This window comes from Bufo gargarizans, chromosome 5 (assembly GCF_014858855.1).
Source record: "Bufo gargarizans isolate SCDJY-AF-19 chromosome 5, ASM1485885v1, whole genome shotgun sequence".
Lineage (NCBI taxonomy): Eukaryota > Metazoa > Chordata > Amphibia > Anura > Bufonidae > Bufo > Bufo gargarizans.
Window position 1 is genome coordinate 34,384,520 of NC_058084.1, and position 23,397 is coordinate 34,407,916.

Genomic DNA, 23,397 nt, shown 5'->3' on the forward strand with positions numbered 1-23,397 from the left:
CTGTGCTGCTTTCTGTTGCAGGTGGGGGAGCTGCACGACGTGAAGGTCCGACCTGACCACCTGGACCTGACAGAAGAATGCAAGGAAGCCACAAAGATCGAGGCCGAGAGCCTGTACCTGGCCCCACAGCTCGAGCAAGCCCTGCAGCAGGTGAGGCAAAAGGTTAACCCTTTCACTGCCGCAGCTTTAGGTGTATGTATCCGCACCTGCACCTGATTTATGAAGCGTGCCATTTTTGCATAAGGCCTAGCTTTTAGATGGGGGAGGGGATGACATTAATGTAGAGTGTGAGGGGGTCTGCTTCTGGTGCGATCCCCCCTCGAAAAGGGTTAAGCGCAGGGCTGGTCTATGTCTCTGACAAAACTGCTGCCCGCCTCTTGTCAGGGAAGATCCCCCCCCCCCCCCCCCCCGTCTATGGTGCCGCAGTGACATATGCGAATGGCAGGACGGACCCTTCGTAGAAAGGCTTAAATTGTTATATAGGGGCGCCTTAACGTGTGTAACGTCACGCCCTGTATTAATTCACGTCTTGGCCAAAGTAGAAATTCGTGTTCCGGCGGCTCCACATTGTATATTCGCGTTCGTCCTGGTCGTGATTCTAGATGCAGAATGTCGCAATTTATGATGCGAAGCTTTGCTAAATTTTTCACACACCTCGTCTCTAACGCCAACCTCCTCCCGGCGTCCGCGGTCTTAAAGTAACGGTCGCCTCCAGCGATATGTTTTGTTTTTTTTAAACGCGGTTTTAAGCGGTGCTCCAGTTTGACAGCAGGGACCCCGGTCTTCATATCGTCCTCTGCTGCTTATCCTGGAGTCCTTATCATCATGGCGGTGTTGCCACCAGGACTTCCTGGTCAGTAACTGAAATTGCGTGAGCTCCCGTTAACCCTTCGTGAGTAATCTCAGGGGGGTTATCGTCGAGCAGTGTGTGAACATGGCGGTCGTCGGCGCTGGCTTTTCCGCTCGTGTGCTGTGATTAACCCTGTCACTGCTAGGACCGTATACGGCATGGTTAGGCACAATGGCCGCCCCCAGCTGTAAACTTTACCTCAGGAAGTGCTTGGCAGTGCCCCGTTTTTTTGTTTCACACGCAATTTGGCATCTTTTATTTTTTCTTGTGTGTATGTGTCATTACACCCACAGAAAGTCATTAACTAAACAGGTGGCTTGGGTGTGCGGAACTCCAGCTGCGGCGTTGTCCGCCCATAATCCGTCTGTTGGTAGCTTGTAAGGGCAGAGATCCGGGTGGTGCCTCCTCTGGAGGTGGGACACGTTATTCTGGATCACTATAGGACACCTTTACCCTTTAGTTACCACTGCTAATATATATATATATATCTCCTTCCCATTTAAGACTTTTCTGAGGCGTTTGCCCCTTTGTCACGTTTTCTCTGCGGTTCAGGTATCTGCATCTAGGTGTGTTTTCTCAGTGCTATAGTCAGGCTAAAGCAAAAACGCTATAAACCTACCAGAGTTGCTAATACCCCCCCATCAAACGTCGCCTACTCTATGTATAAAATATCTATTTTTATTGAAATCAATGCACGTGACCTATTAATGAAAAACCAGGGCAAGATGGACAAAACCCCACATTAGGCCTCATCCACATGTCCGTTTTTTAACTGACGTGCGCTGTCTGCATTTTCCACGGACAGCACACGTACCCATTGATTTTAAATGTGTCTATTCATAGTTCAGTCTATTATATTTTTTACTGAACGACGATGGGTCGTTCAGTAATCACGGAGACATGCACTACTTTGATCCATAAGGCGGACTAAGCACGCCCACCGTGGTGGTGCGTCCGTTTTTCACTGAAGACTGATTACGGACAAGGATAGGACTGTTCTATTAGGGGCCAGCTGTTCCTTTCTGCAAAATACGAATGCACGCGGACGTCATCCGTATTTTTTGCGGATCCGTGTTTTGCAGACTGCAAAATACATATGGTTGGGTGCATGAGCCCTTAGAGCTCGTGCACACGACTGTAGCCTGTTTGAGATCTGCAAATTGGGGATCCGCCAAACTTGGGTGCCGGCTTTGTGCGTTCCACATTTTGCGGAATGGAACTTCCTGCCCTCTGCCGAACAGTCCTGTCCGTGTCTGTAATGCGGACAATGATAGGACATTGATGAATTTTTGTTTTTGCGAGGCCATGGAACAGACATGCGGATGCAGATAACACCATGTGCGGTCCGCATCTTTTGCAGCCCCTATTGAAGTGAATTGGTCCGGATCCGACCCACACAAATGCAGATTGGATGCTCACAAAAAAAAACGTCCGTGGGCGTGAGCCCTTACTAAATGTAAGCGAAAAACTACGCCAGCCGGGGGCGAATCTTCCAGCAGCGCAAGGGGGAGACTGAGGCTGGTGTAATAATCCAGTCTTCGTAATTGTGCCCCTCTGAGTTTAATCTCTTAGTCTATAGACCGTGTTGGACTGGGGTTCCCTGGGCCCCATCAGAGGAACTTGGGTCCCAACCACTATATCATCAAAAATGTTTAATAGGTTTTGAATACAAGAAATGGATCCTAGTGCTAAGTGACAAAAACTGCTTCAGTTTTTTTCCCCTGGACCTCGGGTACCCACTGCTGCATCAGAGCCTGTGCCCACCGGAGGACCCTCCGGTGGGCCAGTCTGTCTCTGTCTATAGAGTTTGTTGGGCCTTTTAATATGTTCTTCATAATCATGTGCCAAAATAAATCTCTTAAAAAAAAATGCATCCCCCCCCGATCCACATGCATTGTGTATTTGCATGCAGGGTAAATGTGCAATATTTTATGGTACTAGCAAAGTGGATGAGATTTTAGGCTTTGGCTACACTGCGACTTTGTAGCGCAACTGTTTGATTTTAACTACCGGACTACAGGTGCGGTCTAAATGAACGCAATCTTGTGGACTGCAGCTGTCACTCGATGGTTAAAATCAAAAAGTCGCAGGCCTCCTCCACACACTGCAAAAATTATTTTTTTTTTATCATCAGCGTTGACCTTTGTCAATTTATGCTGTGGATTTGTACTGGGGATTTCTGCACATGATCCGCGACATGTACGGGTAGCCTCATGATCCTGCAGATCTTAGAATTTAGTAGGAATCTAGGCTGGCCATACACACTGGTTCGGCTAACGGCCATCTTTCCCGATCCATCCACATGATCGCTCCGCTTAACGTGTTTGTGTTGTGAAAATGACCCAAGAACAAAAGGGTTGGGCAGTTGAAATCAACCTGCCTGATCGTTATCTCCTCTGAAATCGTCTGTCAGGAGAAGGCCAGCGGACCCCCACACACATTAGGTGGTCGGACTGTTGGTCTGAAATCGGCAGGTTCAGCTGACGTTTATCTAATATGTCTGGCCTGCTTAAAGGGTTATCATTTTGACTGGATTTCCCCTGTAAAGGCTCATGCACATGACCGTTGTTTTGCGGTCCAGAATTATTGTCGATCCGCAAAACACTGATACTGGCCATGTGTATTCTGCATTTTGCGGAATGGAAGGACTGGCCCCTATAGAACAAGTCCTATCCTTGTCTGTAATGCGGACAATAGTAGGACAGGTTCTATATTTATTTTATTTTTTAATTTTTTTTTTTTTTTTTTTTTTTTTTGTGGAACGGACATATGGAGACGGAATGCACATGGAGTGATTTCCGTTTCTTTTGCAGCTCTGTTAAATGGTTCCGCATAATGCCAAAAAAATGGGCACGGACAAAAAATAAGTTTTGAGTATATGATCCCTAAATCAGATTCGCCACTACATTTATGACCACTGAGTTTTGGACTGCTGGTCTATCAGTTGTCTCCAGGGGTTTTGAAACTGCAACTCCCAACATGTCTACAGCCCAGGGCACCGTATCAACGGATGAACAGACGTACATACTGTATAATGGATACTACCCGCCTAACGCTTACTCTTTAAACCACCTTCTTCAATGTAATTAAAACAAAACTGAAATTAAAGCGTATTCTTTTAATTCTTATAAAGCATGAGTAGGATCTGATAGCCTAATACGCAGCGACCCAGTGAATCACTGCTGTAGCGTTAAAGGGGTATTCCCATCTCAGACAATGGGAGCATATCGCTAGAATATGCTCCCATTGTCTGATAGGTGCAGGACCCGCATCTATCTCATAAACTGAGCCGGCTAGGTGACGGAGGGCGCGCTGGGCATGCTCAGCCACCTTCTATTAATTTCTATGGAGCTGCTAAAAATAGCCAAGTGCCCCCATAGAAATGAATCGGAGCTCACCACGCTGAGATGGGAATACCCCTGTAATGCTAGAACCTAAAGTGGTTCACTGCTAAGAGTTAATGTATGCTAACTGCAATTACTGTGCAACAAATGGTTAATGTAGCCTTATTATGCACTATGTATTCTAACAGGCTGTTTATGAGAAAGAAATAGTTAACTGCTGGTTTTTAGTGTTAGTTGCTGGGTAGTGGGCTGGCCCCACCCCCAGCAAGCCAGAGAGAAGGCCTGTTATGTTTGTGCTGCTGCCAAGTAGGCTAGGACAGAAGCCTTGTCCGGGGAGACACCATCCCTGTGAGATATCAAGCTGTCAGAAAAGCAACTGTGCTTAGAGAAAAAGCAGACCTTTTATAGAAGGTTAAGGACCATTACAAAGTGTGTGGACATTAAAGCCAGTAAAGGTAACGCTCGCATATGGCTTTAGACTTTACTGCATGCATGTGATTTGGGTTATATTGCCCACCACACTATTGAGACGAACTGGCCATCCGATCTAGGCCTGCACTCCCCCAGATATGTTGAGAATGGACTTGCATGCCTTTGGTGATTTGGGAAGATTGCTTGTGCGTATAGCGAGAGACTTGGGGATAGGCTGTATGATGATGATGATCCCCCCCCCCCCCTCTATTTGCAGTCTATTTAAAATAAACCTGCATTGTTATCTACTTAGAAATTGTGCCTACTACCTGTATTTGTGCAGTGCCATCTACCACCTTCAAGTAAGAAGACTTGGACTTGTCATTGCCATCCCTTACACGGCCCTCTAGCCTTTCACTCTGCTAACCATCCATTTGCCATCAAGGGCACCCCAGCCACCATCAGGCAGGACCCCCTCTCTCACAAGCCCAGGGTGTGCCCGGAAGGGAAGAAAGGGTGTGCCCCTCCAACCCCTTTATTCACGGCCTAGGGGGGAGTTGGAGAAGGACTCATCATTTTGATGACTACGACCGTCTTCACTCATCTTCTCTGTCTGCTAGCGCACACTTGCTATGTATTCAGCAGTCCGTAGCTTTGAGTATAGCGGTCATGACTTTTTTTGATGACGGTGCGGTGCTGTAGCATGCTCAGAGCTCTGCTGATTATGTGATGGACAACGTAGAGCTGCTCTGGAGGATGTGAGTCATCCATGTATTACATGGCCTGCCATTATGTAATAGATTGCATAGGCAGCTGAGTGCACCCCAAGCAAAATCACACGTTTGCTGGGGATCTTAGAAGCTGGATTACAGTGACTTCCATAATTAGGGGAACGTTCACACGTGGCAAATACGTCGCTGATTTTAATATTTTTTATTTTATTTTTATATTTTTGATTTTGTAGCATTGTACACTATAAACAAAGTGGATGGGATATTAAGATATTTGAACCCTACCGCAACAAAATCTGTAGCGTACATTGACCTGCGGTGCGGATTTTAAATCTGCAGCATGTCAAGTTATACAGCAGATTTCTCCTTTTGCAATGAAGACGTTTCTACAACAAAAAAATACACAACATAATTCATGCGTTTTTTTTTTTTTTGTCAGATTTTTCTTCTGTATTTTACATCCCGTGTGCCCTTTACTTCATTGGGCACAGCAGCGATACCACACAACCTGTGGACAGGGGAGGTAATGATTTTGGAAGAAAGCAGCCATGTGGCGTTTTTTGTGTTTAGTTTTGTTTTTTATCCCAGGCCACCCCTTTAATAAATGCATGTATGACAATTTCCCAGTATCTCATTATTGGGCTTCAGGAACAGAAGGGATGTGATGCGGACAGCATCTGCAGGGATGTAGCATGCACAGGCTGGTGCCATAGGCTGAATGGAGAACTGCACAGTGTGCGTTGGTGATTATGATTAATGTCATGTATACAGGGTTACATGGCAGCCATAGTGAACGGCTGTGGGCACGTGCTCAGGGGTTTGTTGTTTGGTATAGTGTACGTTGTGCTGAACAACTGCTTGGCACCTGACACGTAACTCTACCCGGCCTCATTGTATTCAGCACCGGTAGTGTATTAACTATTAGTGGGGTTGGAGGTCGGAAAAATGTCAACTGGTTTTGCTTTTAATGACCTAGTTAGAAAAAGCATCTACCGGTATATTGGAGAGGAGAGGACAAGGGGGGGGGTTACTAGTGCTACCCATAAGTTAGACAGGATACACAGTCAGAAGATGCACCGAATTTATCATCTTGCCAAATGTTGCACTCTTTATTTTTACCTTCTTTTTGTACCACCTTTTGCGACAAAAAAACCTTGTGCATTTAGCTATGTGATCAAACCATGCGCACTTTTCCAGACATGTTGCAAACATCTGTTCTTTTTGGCAAGTTTCGTACATAAACTTGGCTAAAATAGTTTGCACCACAAATATGGTGCACCAGATTTTACCAATTTACACCAGAATGTGAACTGCTACTCGAATTTCTCTATGGGAGTTCTGGAAGTGGCGGAGGGCTGTACCCGGCTGTCTTCGGAACTGCTGTAGAGATGGAATGAGCGGCAGGACACCTATTTAACCTGCTGCTTCGTTCATTTCGAAGCAACCCAAGAGGCACAGGGTACCCATTCTCATAACCAGTGGGGGTCCCAGCCGTAGGACTCCCACTGATCTCATAGTTTATCCACAATCCTGAAGGATGGAGGGACATAGTAGGAAGGAGTGTTCTAGTTAGTATATATCATACCTCGGAGAGGTTCAGGTGCAGAACAGTTTTCCACACACAATCTTTAAAAGACATCACACAGACGCTGTATATATGCAAACGGCAATGACGGACTCAAGAACGCTTGGTCAAAAGGTTAAGGGATCAAGTTTCTAAGGACAGGCAGCAGCTTACCAGCCTGAAAATACTATTCAAAGTCTTGGTCAGGTAGACCATGGTGCAAAACCTTCCACTGCCTTTCCCATAAATAGTTTCAGCAAGGCATGGCATCCAGTAACGGCAATACTGTGCAAAATATGCCTTAATATTGCTGACCAAAAATTTACGCTATTGTGCACAAGGCCTAACGATGCACATGCAAAGTCCTCCAAAATTGCTGACTTTCTTATGTATGGGAGTGTTTAGGCTCTCCCCGACGGATTTCAGAGGATGGATGGATCGGGAATATCTGAACACACCTTTTGTTTTGCTGCCAGAGAAATCCCATCTCCCCGCTGAGAACACATGCATGCTTGTCCGACTCGATCATGTATATGCATTGGGGAGTTTGGAGGAATAACTGCTGGACAGCTAGTGAAGGATCACTGCTAAGGGTTAATTTAATGCTAAAGAGTTAGATACTGTAATTTATTATTAAAACACTTATTTCCTTACGCACCGTCTCTACCTAATGGTTATGCATGGGCAACAAATAGTTAACATCGGCAGCTTTAGCCCTGGTTCCAGGGTGATGGTCTGGTCCCACCACCTGGTTAGTGGAGTGTTAGCTTCTGTGAAGTAGACCAGAAGAGAAGTCTGGTCCCATAAGGCACTATTCCTGAGACTGTAAGCTGCCAGGGAAGGACTATCTCAGAGAGAGAGAACAGAGATTCTTAGATGGTTGAGAACCACATTGTCAAGGCCGTGCCGGATTCGGACAGTAAGGTACCGCATATTTTTGGCAATAAGACTAGTAGGAAGGGTACATTGCTTCGGCGCCCACCACACCACATCCAGATCTGAAGTCTGCACCACAGTCTAGGAATTGCAGAAAGAGTTGATGAGAACGGAATTGTGCGCCTGTGGATATTTGTGAAGATTGCAAAGTGCGACTCTGAGAGGACTACTACCCTCATTGTTCACACAGCTATTGAGAAGTGCGTACTCTTTAATATACCTCAGAACTGTTTCTGTTGCTACTGTCTTTTTTTTTTTTAATGGTAACAACAGGCCTGGTCATTGACTCCATCACTTCATCCTGCCTTCCTCCCAGCCAACTACCACCAGACAGAAGGCCCCAAAAAGTCAAGTGTGCCCCGTAGGAAGAAAGGGTACTCCCTCCAACCACTGCACAGGCCCCATGAAGTGCTAGAATGGTAAACTCCACAGTGAGCAACTACTGCACCCATCCTGGTCGCTACTATCCCGTCGTCCTCACAGCACCCCCCCCCTCCTGCAGTTCACTGCACATGGTCGCCTAAATTTACCATAAAATGTGTTTTAGCTCCTCTTCCATTTTAAGAGACTTCTAGTCTTTTGCGCTTTTGCTTGGATGTGCATGATCGATCTTGCCTGTCTAATGAAGTGGTCAGACTGGATAATCACATTGCTGGTATTCAGATGCAAGGTACAGGTGTCTAGAATGCCTTTAAGGGACCATGGTGGGGAACACTCAGTGAACATACTGCAGTGCGCATATTCCTATTACAATTGGGTAGGGGGTCCTAAAAGAAAGTGGTTTTTTTTTTGTGCTCAAAATATGCACGTTATGTTCATGACCCCCAACCCTAAACTCGTTCGTTCCCCATTCCTGTAACCAGCAGAGTATAATAATTAATTGTTTCCAGTGAGTTAGGGCTATGATGGCTGAGGATACTGCTGTAGGATGTGATTAGATGCAGCGACAAATAAGATTATTCTTCAGTATAATGCTGGCCCCTACATATTACATAGCTATCAGCTGAATGCTCGTTGGGCCGGCATCTATGACCACTTTCCTGACTCCATATATTATGCACGCTTTCGAAGCATGCACGTGTCCTGAACCGGGAGAGGAAGCCGCTACCAGACACCACCTAGCAGAAGCTTGTCTCCCCAAGAACCAAAGGACAGTTGAAACCCAATTGCCTAATCCTTATCTCCATCATCGGAAGGCCCCTCATACACATTAGATGGTTGGACACCCTCTTCCGCCAGAATCGGTGGGTGCGGCAGACATTTATCTAATGTTTAAGAATATAGTCACACCCGGCAAATTTCTTTAAGGAACTTTTGGCAATGGAAACTGGGTTCTGCACACGTGAATGGGCTTTCTACTACAAGCGTGTGGATTTCTGAAAGCCTCGTTCAGCAACTTCTGCAGTCGATTATACACTCGGGACTAAGGCTAGCTTCACACTAACCGTAAAATCTTCTGTCAGGCTGTTTGGGCAGAGGAACAGCCTGTCAGAAAACATAGTATCCACCATAGCCAGAAAAGGCCAGAGCGCTGCCAGGCCTAATTGACTAATGGGACTCTGTGGGGATCCGCTTGCAGTAGTATTCCTCGCAGAGTCCAGTTGTAGTCAGTGGGGTCTGGTGGTGCTCCAGCCTATGCTGGATATAATGTCTTCCGACAAGCTGTTCCTCTGCCGGAAGAATTTACCGATACGACCTGTTGGAGGTCATCTGTGTACACATAGTACACTTCATAGTTTTTTGTAGGCAACTACTTACCGCACACCTTGTTACATACCTACATCTGTGCTATCTAAGTTTTTGTTTTTTTTTTTCTGTGTGTGAATTCCTTGAACTTGTGGTACTTTGACTATATGTTGATTAGATTGTGTAGGTACTTTACTATAATACTGTGTATTACTCTTAATTACTGGATTTAACATGTACACTTCTTGCATTACAGTTCAACCAGTCAGTCGGAAACGAGATAAACATTGGTGTGGGCACTTCTTTCTGCTTGTGCACTGATGGGCAGCTTCACATCAGACAAGTGTTACACCCCGAGGCCTCCAAAAAGGTATTGTGCATCATTACTTTACATGTTATGAATTTCTATGTATCTTATATCTACGTATTGCTTGTTTTAGACATCCCGATTTCTCCACCGTGGTATGCCGAGGTTAATATTCAGGAAAATTCCATCCGGATTTTCTAAAGCCAAGATCCACGTACAGCATATATCTTGACTTTAGAAAGCTGCACAGGTCCATTGGAGACAATGGGCAACCATATATCAATGGACTTTCTGCAAAACAAGCACTTGTGTAACTTAAAGGGGTATTCTTGTTCTTTGAAGTTATCCCCTAACTATTAGATCAGTTGGGGTCCTACCACTGGGAACCCCACCGAGAACGGGGACTCTGTACCCAGTAGAGTCCCCGAGCAGCTGGTCAGCAATGAGCGCAGCACTCTATCTCTGAAACTCCCATTCTGGTTTAGGGTACCACCACTGGGACCCCTACAAGAACGGGGACTGCCATTAGGGCAGTAGTGTGACTGCTCAATTAATTTCTATGGGAGTTCCAGAGACAGTGGAGTGCTGCATACATGGCTTCTCCGTTCTTTTTGGGGGTGTCCACAGGGTACGGCGTCTTGTGGTCGGTGGGGGTCCTAGCAGTAGGACCCCCACCGATCGTATAGTTATCCTCTATCCTGTGACTAAGGAATAGCTTCAAGTAACCTAGATACCTGTTTAAAGCTGCTGGGCCCCAATGTAAAATTTGTCGCCCACCTACCTGTGCTATTTATAACCATGATGTTGTCGTACATGGTGGGGCGGCTTTTGGGCCTCCTCAGGCACCAGGGTCTGGGTATGACTAACTTCTGCTCTTGCAACAAGAGTTGATCATAGGAGAAGCTCACTATATTCAGCTTGTGTGCCAGATCCAAACACCCCAGAGGTAGCATACCCGGTATAATACAATGTGTATGTTTTTATATCAAGTGGTCTGAGGCCTCGTTCAGACCATTGTCCATATTATGGTTGCAGTCCCTTTGGGTTTTTGATGCCTTAATCACATCCTAAATTCTCATTTGGTACGACAGAAGCTTCAGATCTGGAATCTTGGTAAATATGGCTAATATTGACCAGGTGGGATTTACCCCCTCAGTCTTCATAGAGATAATGACTGGAATTTGACACTCCCCAGGGGCCTCGCAATTATCCAGGATATAACTCTATTTGTCACTTAATTCTTTTCATAATTTTGTTTTTCTTCTCCTCGTTAAGAACTGCAGTTTAGTTTAATTGGAGAAGTGGTGCGCTGGATCAGTCTGGCATCTTTTGTGTGTTTGACAACATCAAATGCTTAGAATAGAACATCTAATTATAATTTATCACGGAGGCAGAGTCCCCGCGGACGGGGAGCCGGTAGATGAGCTTTGTTTACAGTCGCTGAATGGTTTTACATCGATTGGTGATTATTTTATTCTATATTATATATTTTTTTTTTTTTTTTATTTATTGGAGTAAGTAATATATCTCCAGATCTTGACTGGTTGGCGGGTTTGTAGCAGTATCTGACCAGTTTATTAGAAGCCAAAGGGTCTTTAATGCATGAAAACAAAAATTATATATAATAAAATATAATTTGTCAATGTAAAATTAACAGACATTTCTGAAACTAGGAAGTGTGTTTAGTTTTAGACCTGAGCAGTTTTTGGCCTTTTTTCTTTTTGTATCTTAGGGGGGGAAAACAAAAAAAAAAATTTGTCCTACTGTCTTGGGGATGGGCATGACTATCTCTGAACCCATGGATGGGTTAAGCAAAAAAACACTAATACCATGAAGCCGTTAGTGCTATGATCAGTGACCCACTCTTTGCTAGCAGCATTGGCTTACATAAGGACAGAGGTTTTATTTAAATTTTAAATTTTTTTATATTGACACCGTTCGTATTAGTCGTTCTGACCTCCAAACTTGCCACATCCTTTATTTTTATTTTATTTTTTTTGGTTGGTTTTAAAGGGGTTGTCCAGTTTTCCCATATTTATCACCTACATACAGGATAGGTCATCAATATCTGATCAGCAGGGGTCCAACTCCCGACACCCCCACCGATCAGCTGTTTGACGAGACCCCGGCGCTCCCTTGAATAGGACGCAGCAGTTGTAGTTGCGCTGCACGCCGCTGCCTTGTCAACAGCGTGCCGCTAAGCACCGAAGAGAATGAAGCTCTTGCATGAGCAATATGGTCTCTTCATACAGTTGATCGGTGGCGGTGTGGCGAGTTGGACCCCCTCACCGATTTTATTTTGATGACCTATCCTGAGGACAGGCCTCAATATTGGAGAACTGGACAACCCCTTTAACGTTACATTGCACCTAATCAATTACTTCCACTCTCTTCATGCTTCAGAATTCACCCTCGAGGTTCTTTCTGATCTGTAATGTATGTCACCTGAAGAACTGATGGCGGTTACATTTCATGTCTGAACACACATATATTATATATACTTTATGGGCTTTTACTCTAAAGGGGTATTCCAGCCACAGGCTATGCTGCTATGGTGTGATAAAGTTCTACCTCTGAGAAATCGGGATGGGGGAAACATGACTTTGGGAGGAGGACTGATAACAGTAGTTGTGTCTATCAATTAGCATTAACCTTCTAAGCCCAAGGGAAGGGCAGTCCTTCAGCCGTAGTTCCCTAGAGGTTTCCTCCATAGGGGTTTTCCTCTGAGTCAGGAGTTCACTCCATTTTTCATATATTTCGACTGAACATCTCATTTTAAATTATACGTTCATGGTGTTGAATAAACAGTACAAAATACAAATATTTTTAATAAAGTTACAAAAAGGAGCTCATTTTACATAAGAGTATAACATGGCATATTTTATAAACTATCAAAGTTTTGATTTTGTGGTTGAGTCGGATGGAAGTTGCAGGCAAGTTGTGGTGGATGTCATAGTGTAACATCATCCAGGACTAAGGATCTACAGTAAGACCCTTAATGTACTGGCTGTACCAGAATGGCCTTTTTATTGATGTCTGGCCAGGTGCTGTTTGTCAGACATGGGGATCTCTCTGTATTTGGGAATCCCAATGGCTTAACACTTTACCTGATGACTCCTGTGATTTAGGTAACGCAGTGGCCATTATGACCCCTGAAAGCGTTTTGTGCATTTATTCTGAGCCTATATTTACTGTAGTTTGACTTCTTCTTTAGAGGTTGAGTGGCACCACACATCCTAAAGTCATGAGTATTTCATGAGAAGTCGCCCAGAATTTACCGGGGAGTCCATAGGTCAAGACCCCCCCCCCCCCATGATGATCTTCCTCGGTTATTCACAACAAAGAGCTGCCCTTATAGAGCAGTTTCTGCTATGGCTGACCTATGTATTACGTGGCAGTGTACTGCAGCCGTTGCTAATTCCAGCTGATCCCCTGGGGTTTCCACAGCCCCAATGCGAGGGCAAGGTCTGATTCTATGATGCATGATAGAGCACACTGATGGGAGGTTAACTGGGTTGTCCACCCTTTACTAAATGTTGGCCTATGCTCAGGATACGCCATCACTAGTTTATCAGTGGAGGCAGTGTCGGACTGGGGTACATAGGGCCCACCAGTAAAATCTTATTTTGGGGGCCAACCATACAGATACATTCAAATATAATAAATAATTTAACAAGTTTTTTTTCTATGAACATAGGCTGGTTGAGGTGCTGTACATTGAATATGTGTATGTAGTGCAGTAAGTCTAATATGTTATGTGCCACTTGTACAGGGGGTGAGAGACTAGGGGCCCACTGGGGGATTCCCCTGTACCCCTGTGGGCTAGTCCGAGTCTGAGTGGAAGTCCACAACCACGTGCCCTTGGCTATGAGCTGTTGGGGTGCAGCTCCATCGCTGGAAATCGCCGCCAGCACTTAAAGGAAATGGCAATAAAGAGGAGGGAGCGTCTACAGTGTTGCTCCCATTGTCTTCAAGCTACAAGGTTGACCGTTGGCTACTGATGGCCTATCCTGAGGACAACTACGTAAAGATTAAACAACCCCTATAAGTTTCATGGAATCTAGTGGCTATGGGGGGAAAAAACAGGTTCTTTTTCTTAAAATAGTGGCACACAGGATAGGGGATAAGGGTCTTAACACTGGATTGAGAAACCCAACGTTCGTGAAAACTGGTGTCTTGGAGTCCCTATGAGAATGGCGCTGTGGTGTGCATGTGTGAACACCACTACAGATGGCCAAGTGTTGTACTTTATAGAAGTTTTTCCATTAACATGACGTATTTCCTGCATTTAGTGAGATTTTAGGATAACTTGGACGACCCCTTTTTATATTAGTTTCACTTAAATGTACTGTAAATGTGCATTTTGAGTAAAAAAAAAAATGGAAGATTCTTAGATTCATAAAACTAGATCTGTCCATTTAATCACTTTGTGGTTTTAGGCATTCTTGATTCCATTGCTCGTTCCTCCTCCTCCCCCAAAGGAATAACTCAAAGCTTCTGGACTCCAGTGCAATATCTGTGGGCCCCACCTGCCATGTACCATTTATCATACTTGTTTGCTCTTGGGCTCCCCCCCCCCCCCCCCCCCCCCCCCAGGGACCAGGGCCTAGAAGTGACTGCTTTATCTGCACTACCCTCATACCGGTGCCCTTACCTCTCCCCTCTATTTGCTGACCTGGTAAAAGTCGCATACCAGTGGAAATAGTATTAGACGTAATCAGAAACGTACACGTGGAGAAGTGAACCATCATTGTGTCTCCCTGGTTCTGGCTGTGCAGGTGCATCAGGAAGCGAGATGGTCACAGTGAAGTTTGACAAGCATGACTGGTTCCTCTGCTTGGGGTAGTGTTAGAACGAGCTTAACGCCCTGAAAACGCCACTAGAACAATGGGCGATTGTTCTTTATCTGCAGCTGATGCAAGCGTGATGCAGGGGAGACTCTCCAGCAGATCTGTGTTTTATTCAGATTACCTGGAATAGAGGCTTTATGGTCAGGATGTGGACCGGAAAGCAGAATATTTTCAAAGTTTTTAAACTTTTACAATTATTTAGACTTGCTGGAATATACCCTTCAAGTGGCAACCTGAAAGACCTGTCTGTTCATCAACTCAAACAGGGTGGAGTCTTTGCATCCATCTTGTTTCATCCTCTTTCTCAAACTGTTGTGCAAGTGGAACGAGTTTGGGGCATAGAGCTGACTTTGGCTGCTTACTGTAGCAGAACCTCCCCCCGTCATACCAGACAGGCTATATCCTATTTCACACAACATTTTACTTTCTGTACATTTTTTATTTTTATTATTGAAAAATAAAAAATGGATAGAATTTTTTTTATTTTTTATATCCTATTTCCTTTGTACTTGGTTATTTTGTAAAGTACCTTACAAAGTGTTCTGAAAGGCGCCCTATACCTACCTCGTCCCTCATGGAGGGGCCACTTGTTTACTGTCGGAGCGTTTTTATTTTGTTTGCTTTTTTTTCAGCTCTTTGACTTATTATATACTGGGTTATTTTATTGCAGTTTTTTTTTTTTTCTGTCTGCACTTAAGGTGCGGTAGAGCTTTTATCTAGTTTTACGAGACTCTCGAGGGTGTGGTGAAATAATGAGTCAAATTCAGTGCTCTGTCCATGAATTTTAATTGCATAAATATATTGCAAGCTGTTGGGGTACAGCCACATGGCGCGGCTGTGCAGAGGCTGAGACGCAGCCTGACGTGTGAATTGAATTATGTTAGCCATGAATGTGTTCGCTGAAATCATGATAAACTAAATTTTTTCAGTTTTTGTTTATGGCTGCCTTTTTTTCAGATTACACACCGACCTACTAATTTCTGTGGGACAATGCACACCTCCATGTGACCCATTCATTTCTGTGGGGTAATGCACACCTCCATGTGACCCATTCATTTCTGTGGGACAATGCACACCTCCATGTGACCCATTCATTTCTGTGGGGTAATGCACACTTCCATATCTTTTTTGCAGAGCCGCGTGGCTGTTCTGCATATTATAGAACATGCCCTATTCCATCTGTTGATGGGAGTGGGAGAAATACGGAATGCACACGTATTTTGCAGATCCGTTGCTTGCGGAATTAAATACATTTACGGTCATATGCATGAGGTCTAAAGCTGTGGATTTCACCTTATGGCAACATCCGCTGTGGACTTTTCTGCCGCAGATAACGCCCCCCTGTGGATATACCCTAAAAGAGCAAAAATTTCTCCAATACCAACCTAAGTTTATAAGTGAACCAGCGTACAGTGAATGGGGGGGAAAAGGCAAAAATAACCTGTAAGTTCAAACCCAGATAGACCGAGCTCGGGAACAAAAAAAGATTTTACAAATTCCTATGTGAGGGGTAGTAAATCCTGATTGTCCACCCTCATAATGTCAGCCCACGTGTGTGTGATCTGCGCAAGCACGTTACGGCTCTAGAGTCGTCATGGGGCCGCAGTGTGCCTCCGTACGTAGTCTATTTTATTATGGAGGTTCTTCTGCGGCATGTTCTATTGGCTCCAGTATTACGCAGGTATTCTGTCCTAGAAACATTGGGCAAAAATCTCCATTACACAGTGCCATTTTGTATTTGAGGTTTTGGAGAAGAAACCTGTGACCTGCTTGCTCCAGTCCTTGTCTGCCCAGTTGATTCTCATGAGGTCCCCCATGTCCAATGACTCCAGTTCGCTATATTCCTATCACGTAACCTTACCTTGTTTGTCTGACGCTTGTGTAAACCGAAGCCAAGTTCAGTCGGCGAAACGTGGTTTATTGTTACCATGTGTGTACTAGGATTTGCTGGTTGAATGTGTTCCGACCAGTTGCAGAAACACAAGTGGCTCCTGGGCTGTGTTTACACCTGTGCTGGGTGTCATTCAGTCAGGTTTCCCATCTCTTGCTGTAGGAAACCTACAGACCCTAGTAGAAGGCAGTGGGATCCTCCATTTGAAAACTGATCGGTCATATCTGTCATAGGTTCGATAAGAATGGAAGTCGTGACAGCAGTATGACTAGAGACCTGTACTGCCATATCTTGGTGTAGGGAGATATTCTCCATTAGAAGCAGTATATCTGGGAGAGAATGGGGATTCTGATGAAGCATGCATAGTTGGCAACATGTCCCGGGACATTTAAGCCTCATCCCTGTGACAGTTCGGGAAACTTCCATAAATGGCTCATTTTTGGGTATATTTTCACAAACCCCACCCTTTTACGGGTCTGTACCACCACTTTCTCAAGACTATTGGCAACTGTGAGTATGTCACCTTTTTTTATTATATATTTTTTTTATTCTGTTGGATTTATACAGAATCCAACAGAAAAACCTTTGTATGGAATGGGTGGTGCAGTAGAGTCCTCATGGACCTCGATGGCAGCCTTATTATATAGTAGGTCCATGCAAAAAGTACTGTAGCTGTAATATGGCCTTGTGTGTACTTTTTTATTTTTTTTAGAAACATGTAAAAGAGAATAAAATTTCAGCAATTTGAGATAAAAACTGTTTTTTTTTTTATTAAGACCGGCATTTTAGACACTAGTCTTAATAACCCCTATAGCTGGTGGTGGATCCGCCGAAGTTGAGAGGCGACGGCATCTATGTAACTTCGGCGTATACAGCGCCAGTCTACATGTAAGACCGCTTCCTAGCTGTCTTACATTTAGACCACTTTCTACGCCTAAAACAGGCGTAGAAAATGATGAATGAGACAGGCCTACCAGCCCGTCCCCTTCCCTGCCCACGCCATGCCTTGACCACGAGGCAAACAACCACAATATGTGAACACAGTCTAAGGGATCCTATGCCCTGACAATGTTAATGTTTGATCTTTCTTTTTAATCAAGCCTTGAGATATGACCTAGGATTGTAGCCAAGCCAGTACCTCATTTGCGGACAGCAGTTTCGGGGTGATTGCCCCTCATCAGTACTCCCTCTGTCCCAACAAAGGCATCTTACCCAGTTAAGCCATGTCTCTGTTCTGCATTGATGAGGGGCAATCTCCCCGAAACAGCTGTCTGCAGATGAGATACTGGCTTAGCTATAATCCTAACTTATGTCTCAAGGCCTGTTTAAAAGGTCGCACATTGACTTCTAGGATATCTACCTTCTATCTGATGGCATCAGAAACACAACTTTCGTTTCCTTTTGGTAACTGATCTAATATGCATACATTTTTCCCAGAGGAGCAGTGCATGGCCTGTAAGAGTCCTTACACCTTCTAGGCGCTCTACACAAGGAGAGATGGCATACCCTGAAATAAGGGATGCAAGATGTAAGTTATACCTATCATTGTTATAAACATTTTCTCAGTGTTTTTTTTTTTTTCTTTTATTGACAGAACATCTTCCTTCCTGAATGTTTTTACTCCTTCTTTGACTTGAGGAAAGAATTCATGAAATGTTGCCCAGGATCCAGTGAGACGAGTGAACCTGACGTCTCCACAATGGCAGATTGTATCCTTTTCATACATAGGCTAAAAATCTGATAATGGACCACTATGGTAATGGCTGAGTAGGGAAGGTGACCCACAGCAGTGGTGTAGCTCTAGAGTGGGCAGAGGTTGCGGCCACTTGTAGGATCTTTGGGCTTGAAGGGGTTGTCCCACGAAAAAATATTCTATGGTTTTAAAACCAGCTACTGCATCTGAATACTTTTGTAATTGCATATAATTCAAAATTATGTATAGACACTGAGTTATTTCATGTAATGTATCTTTATAGCGCCACCTGCTCTTTCTTCTTTTTCTTATTTCTTTGACCTGCTCACGGAGCTGGCCGCACATGCTCAGTTTTATCATTCAACTGCCTCCTAAGCTGTGATAGGCAGAGCATGGACACGCCCCCTGAGCTGTGATAGGCAGAGCATGGACACGCCCCCTTAGCTGCAGCAGAAAAGGCACTTCCCCCATAGCTGCCCGCTCAATATAAATCTAGCAGAGCAATGAAAGGGGAGATCTCTGGATCCATGTGAGGTCCAGGGCTGGTTCTAGCTTGTTAGAAAGAGGTTGTCATGTAATGTATGATGTTGGATTCTAATTGTTTTACATTATTCATGGAATAACCACTTTTAAAGGGCTTGTTCCATCAGGACCACCCTTGTTTTAACCAGGACACACAGTGGTTCTTACTTGGCAAACTTGAGCCATTAACTTATTACATGGACGGCCATTTATACGAGTGGCTGCCATACAATTCTTCTTCTTCTCCCCTGAAGTGGCCGCATCTTTTGGCACAATCTGCTTTTTGCCAGGCAGTAAAGGGTAATAATGGCATACCAGTATATGGCAATTTTGCAATGGTATAATAACTTTAGATTTAGATTTGTAGTAAACAAATGAGTATATTATAGAGATATATGTCCTATGCAGTGTGAAGTCATTGGTCTGTATGCTATAACATGTGACACTGGGGGCCCTGGTCCAGGATTTGCACTATACCCCACGAGCTTCAAGCCACGTCTCTGTCAATAAACATTACGATTTTTTTTTTACACCTTGTATGTGCAAAAAGGAAGTCTTGTCATCTGATCTGATGGAAAGGTAGCCAAATTGCTCTATCAAGTATTCTATTTGCACTTATAATCTACAGTTCAGTGAATATCTGGAAAGTGTTGGTGCCGCGCTCACAGCCTGTAATAGGACTTCTCCTGGCACTCCTCTGTTGATTCTTGTCATGTGCTGTATCCGTGTTCTTTGTTCTGCAAAGGTGGTGCTTTTAAAAAAAAAATAATAATTAAAAATTTCCCATGAAATTGTTCACCCTGGTGAGCCGACACACATACAGAAATATATTGGTGAATTGCATATATGACAATTAAATGCTGTCATTGCAATGAATACATTTTAGGAGCAGGAATTCTCGGAATACGACAGTGCTGGCCTGCATATCCATAACCAGGTGCTAGCTTACAGCAAGCAGTGGTATGTTAATTGGGCTCGCAACAGGCGGTTATGAAGCCAAAAAACAGTTCCAGCAATTCTGTATTTTTTTTTTTTTGCAGCAATATTTATATAACAGTTCTAATATGTGAATTGCTTAATGGATAGTTCCCTAATTTGTGTAGGTTTATGAATAGAAATATAAAAAAAATGGGCCTCCACAGTAGTTTTGCCACCCTTCCCAGAACAATGCATTTTTTGCACTTTTCCATGACCCCTGAGACAATTTGGTGGGGGGGACTGCACAGTCAAAGGGATAAGGCCAACTAGGGCTGGGCCCACTCGCTAATGGCCTCATTGCAGCCTTGTCCCCTCTCACTGATTAGCTCAAGCTGGGTTTGTTCAAGCAGAAGACAACAGTATTTTGCACAACTCCAGGTTGGGTTGTGTGGCTGCAGAATGGGTTCTGTTTTTGAGGACAGAATGCAGCTAGAGCCACTGCTCTGGCTACAGCCAAAGTATCTCGGCTCTAGAATAAGTCTCAGAACGTGGCTCTAGTCATGATCTAGCCTGAATTGGAGCGGACTGTATCTGCAGCTCTCACTTCAGCCTGTGTGGAGGAGAGGAGGCGGCAGCTCATAGACCTTCCTCCTGTCTTATTATTGGATTAGATCAGGGATGCCCAACCTGCGGCTATTGGGGCATGCTGGGAGTTGGGTTGGGCATCCCTGGATTAAATAATCCTAGGGAAAGACTTAATAACCCTTCATGTTATTTCACCCCATATCGATCAGAGCTTGCATGCTCTCTTGTGTTTTTTTTTTTTTGTTTTTTTTTTATGGTGAAAAAATATAAGCAATTGCTCATCTAATCGGATGTGTAACACATGAAGATACTATTGTCAATGCAGTAGTATGCCATTTACAATGTTTTCTTAATGAAAAAAAAATTTGGTCATAGAAAACAGTTTAAAAAAAATATGGTAGGTAACCTCCTGGTTTATACTAAAATGCCTAATGCCTGTCATCCACTTTTGAAATTGCCTCCAAAAAACTTCACCAAAACTCGCCTGTGTGATTCGTGCCTTAGAAATCCATTGTGAAAAGAGAAAACCTTGTCCTGGCGCTCCACAGTCCGGCGCTTTTACTGTGACCTGCAGCCACCAGAAGGTTTCTTCATGGCCGTATCTCAAGAACAGAATCCGTCAAGCATTCACACAATGTCCCTGTGCTCTCCAAGCTGTTAATGACTTGCCAAGTAAGATAAGTAGCACGCCGTGGCTCCATGCTTCCCTTAGCTGCTGGTTTAAGATCCTGGAAAGTAAAGTCCAGTTTCAGATAATCCTAATACGTTCATATGACAGACACACACCTGCTCCAGGTAGGTTTATACCCATCGTCTCCATCCAAAGCCCGAGTACAACAGCTCAGATACTTCTCTCCGCAAAGTTGTCTTGACGGCATGCTTGATGAATCGGGACATCCTAAGGGCGCCTTCACATGCTGCAGATTTTGTTGTAGAAATTTCCGACCCAAAATTGGTTCCATTCATCTGAATAGGGTTGTTATGGAGGGAAGCGCGTGGGTTTCTCCCCGCTTCTCTGTTGCAAGTATTTCATTGTTCTTCTTTCTTTAAAAAAGTGGTCAACCTTTTTGAAAAAAAAAAAGGATTTTAAAGGATAAAACAAACCTTAGATCCTAAAATAATAGGGCTAATTCCTGGAGCTTACTGGTGTTCACTTTTGGAGAATTAATATTCAATATTCAACTAGGCATTTTGGAATTAGTGTTTAGTGTATTCAACTTTAAATTCAGAAGTCTTTTTACATATTTATTTTTATTATGCTTTTTTTTATTTTTATTTTTTATCCATACCTGGAAAAGACTGCGGTCAGAATTTTTTTTTAAGTGAATTAAGATAAAATAATCATTGCTGGTCAGTCACATCTGTCATCAGTTCTTCCTTAAGTCTTTTATTTTTTAACAATCAAAAGTATTGTTGGATCTCCGGGGCCATGGGGAAAGGGAATAAACAGTTAGGGAATGTTTGTTTTTCCCTTGTGCAGACATCCAATGTTTCCTTTGATTAAAAAAAAGTCACTTTTTTGTATATTTTTACAGCTGAAGAATTGACTTACCGAACACCATTATTTTATATGTACCCCTGAACAACAAACAATCAAATAATATAAATTTCTCCCGCATAAAAAAAAAAAAAAAAAAAGCTTGACAGCAGCCCACATAAATGAAAAAATAAACACGTTATAGCTGCTGAAATGCAGAGACTAACAAAAAAAAAAATTGCTGGTTATTGGAGGGCTTGTTTCACCTCAGTAAATGGCATTTATCATGTATACAAAGTTAAAGGGCATCTGTCAGCAGTTTTGTCCCTATGACATGGTCTGACCTGTTACATGTGCACTTGGCAGTTGAAGGCATCTGTGTTGGTCCCATGTTCATATGTGTCCGCACTGCTGAGAAAAATGATTTTTTTAATATATGCAAATGAGCCTCTAGGAGCAACGGGGGCGGTGTCATTACTCCTAAAGGCTCTGCTCTCTCTGCAACTGCCACGTCCTCTGCACTTGGTTTGATTTTAGGAGAAGTCAGTGGTGGCAGCGCTTGCCCACTATAGAAATGATCAGCCTATGTGCGCTCCCGCAGTACCAGCCACCAGAGAGACTGATGCCATTTCCTATAGTGTGCAAGCACGGCCACCACTGCTGGACTGCAGGGTGGTCGTAACCCCTGGATAGATTCTTTGGGCCCCCTAATTACACCATAATACTGGGTTGGTTTATTAGATAAAAATATTCAGTTCTGTCTTGGGCTAGTGAGAAGTGGATATTCTTGCTGGTGAATGAATGCTCTTTTTGCCTATAATTCTAGGGTTTACACAAATAACTTGTCTGTCTGTCTAACTTGCTCTAAGTTCACACATCCTGGATGTGTTGGCTCTTTGTTTGCTCGGTGAGTTTTCTGCTGAGAAATGTTCCGGGTGGCTTCCTCTAGAAAAAAAAGAGCTGCAGTCTCTCTGCCGATTGTTGGATCCTTGAATTTCACCTCCGGGTAACGCTCTTGTTTTTCCATGTTTGATCACCTTGCTTTCCAGTTTGAGTTTCCATCCATAGTTTAGCTAGTGTATATATATTTTTTTTTTTAACTGTTTAAAAACTCCAGAGAAAAGCTTGATTCCCTCAAGAACAAAGATTATTGCTACTTATAAGTAACTCCAACATATTAGAACCTCTCTCCCCAAAGGAGAATATTACTCCTACTCTGATATAGGTCTCCTCTTCTAGACTAAAATGCCATTGCATGGCAAATTAATGTTGGCAGCTGAAAGGACATTTCAGTCAGGGTCCATTCACGCGTCTGCAAATGGGTCCGCATCCGTTCCGCAATATCGGGAACGGGTGCGGACCTATTCATTCTCAATGGGGCAGGAATGGATGCGGAGAGCACACTATGTGCTCTCCGCATCCGCACTTCCGGGCAGCGGCTCCGCAAAAACAATATAGAACTCGTCCTATTCTTGTCCGCAATTGCGGACAAGAATAGGCAGTTCTATGGGGGGGTGCCGGCCAGGTGTGTTGCGGATCCGCAATACACTACGGACGTGTGAATGGACCCTTAAAGGGGTTTTCCGAGATTTTAATATTGACAACCTGTCATCAATAGAAGATCGGCATTGG

At 43.9% G+C, this 23,397-nt stretch overlaps 1 protein-coding gene across 2 annotated transcripts in view; it reads left to right on the top strand.

The window, feature by feature from the left end:
- ESRP1 (epithelial splicing regulatory protein 1) overlaps positions 1-23,397 on the top strand; it is a 52,928-nt gene that overhangs the window by 480 nt on the left and 29,051 nt on the right. For both annotated transcript variants that reach the window (XM_044293495.1, XM_044293496.1), the window contains exons 2-4: positions 22-150; positions 9,779-9,892; positions 18,165-18,279. In XM_044293495.1, the coding sequence (XP_044149430.1) occupies positions 22-150; positions 9,779-9,892; positions 18,165-18,279 (358 nt within the window). The remainder of the gene's footprint in view (positions 1-21; positions 151-9,778; positions 9,893-18,164; positions 18,280-23,397) is intronic.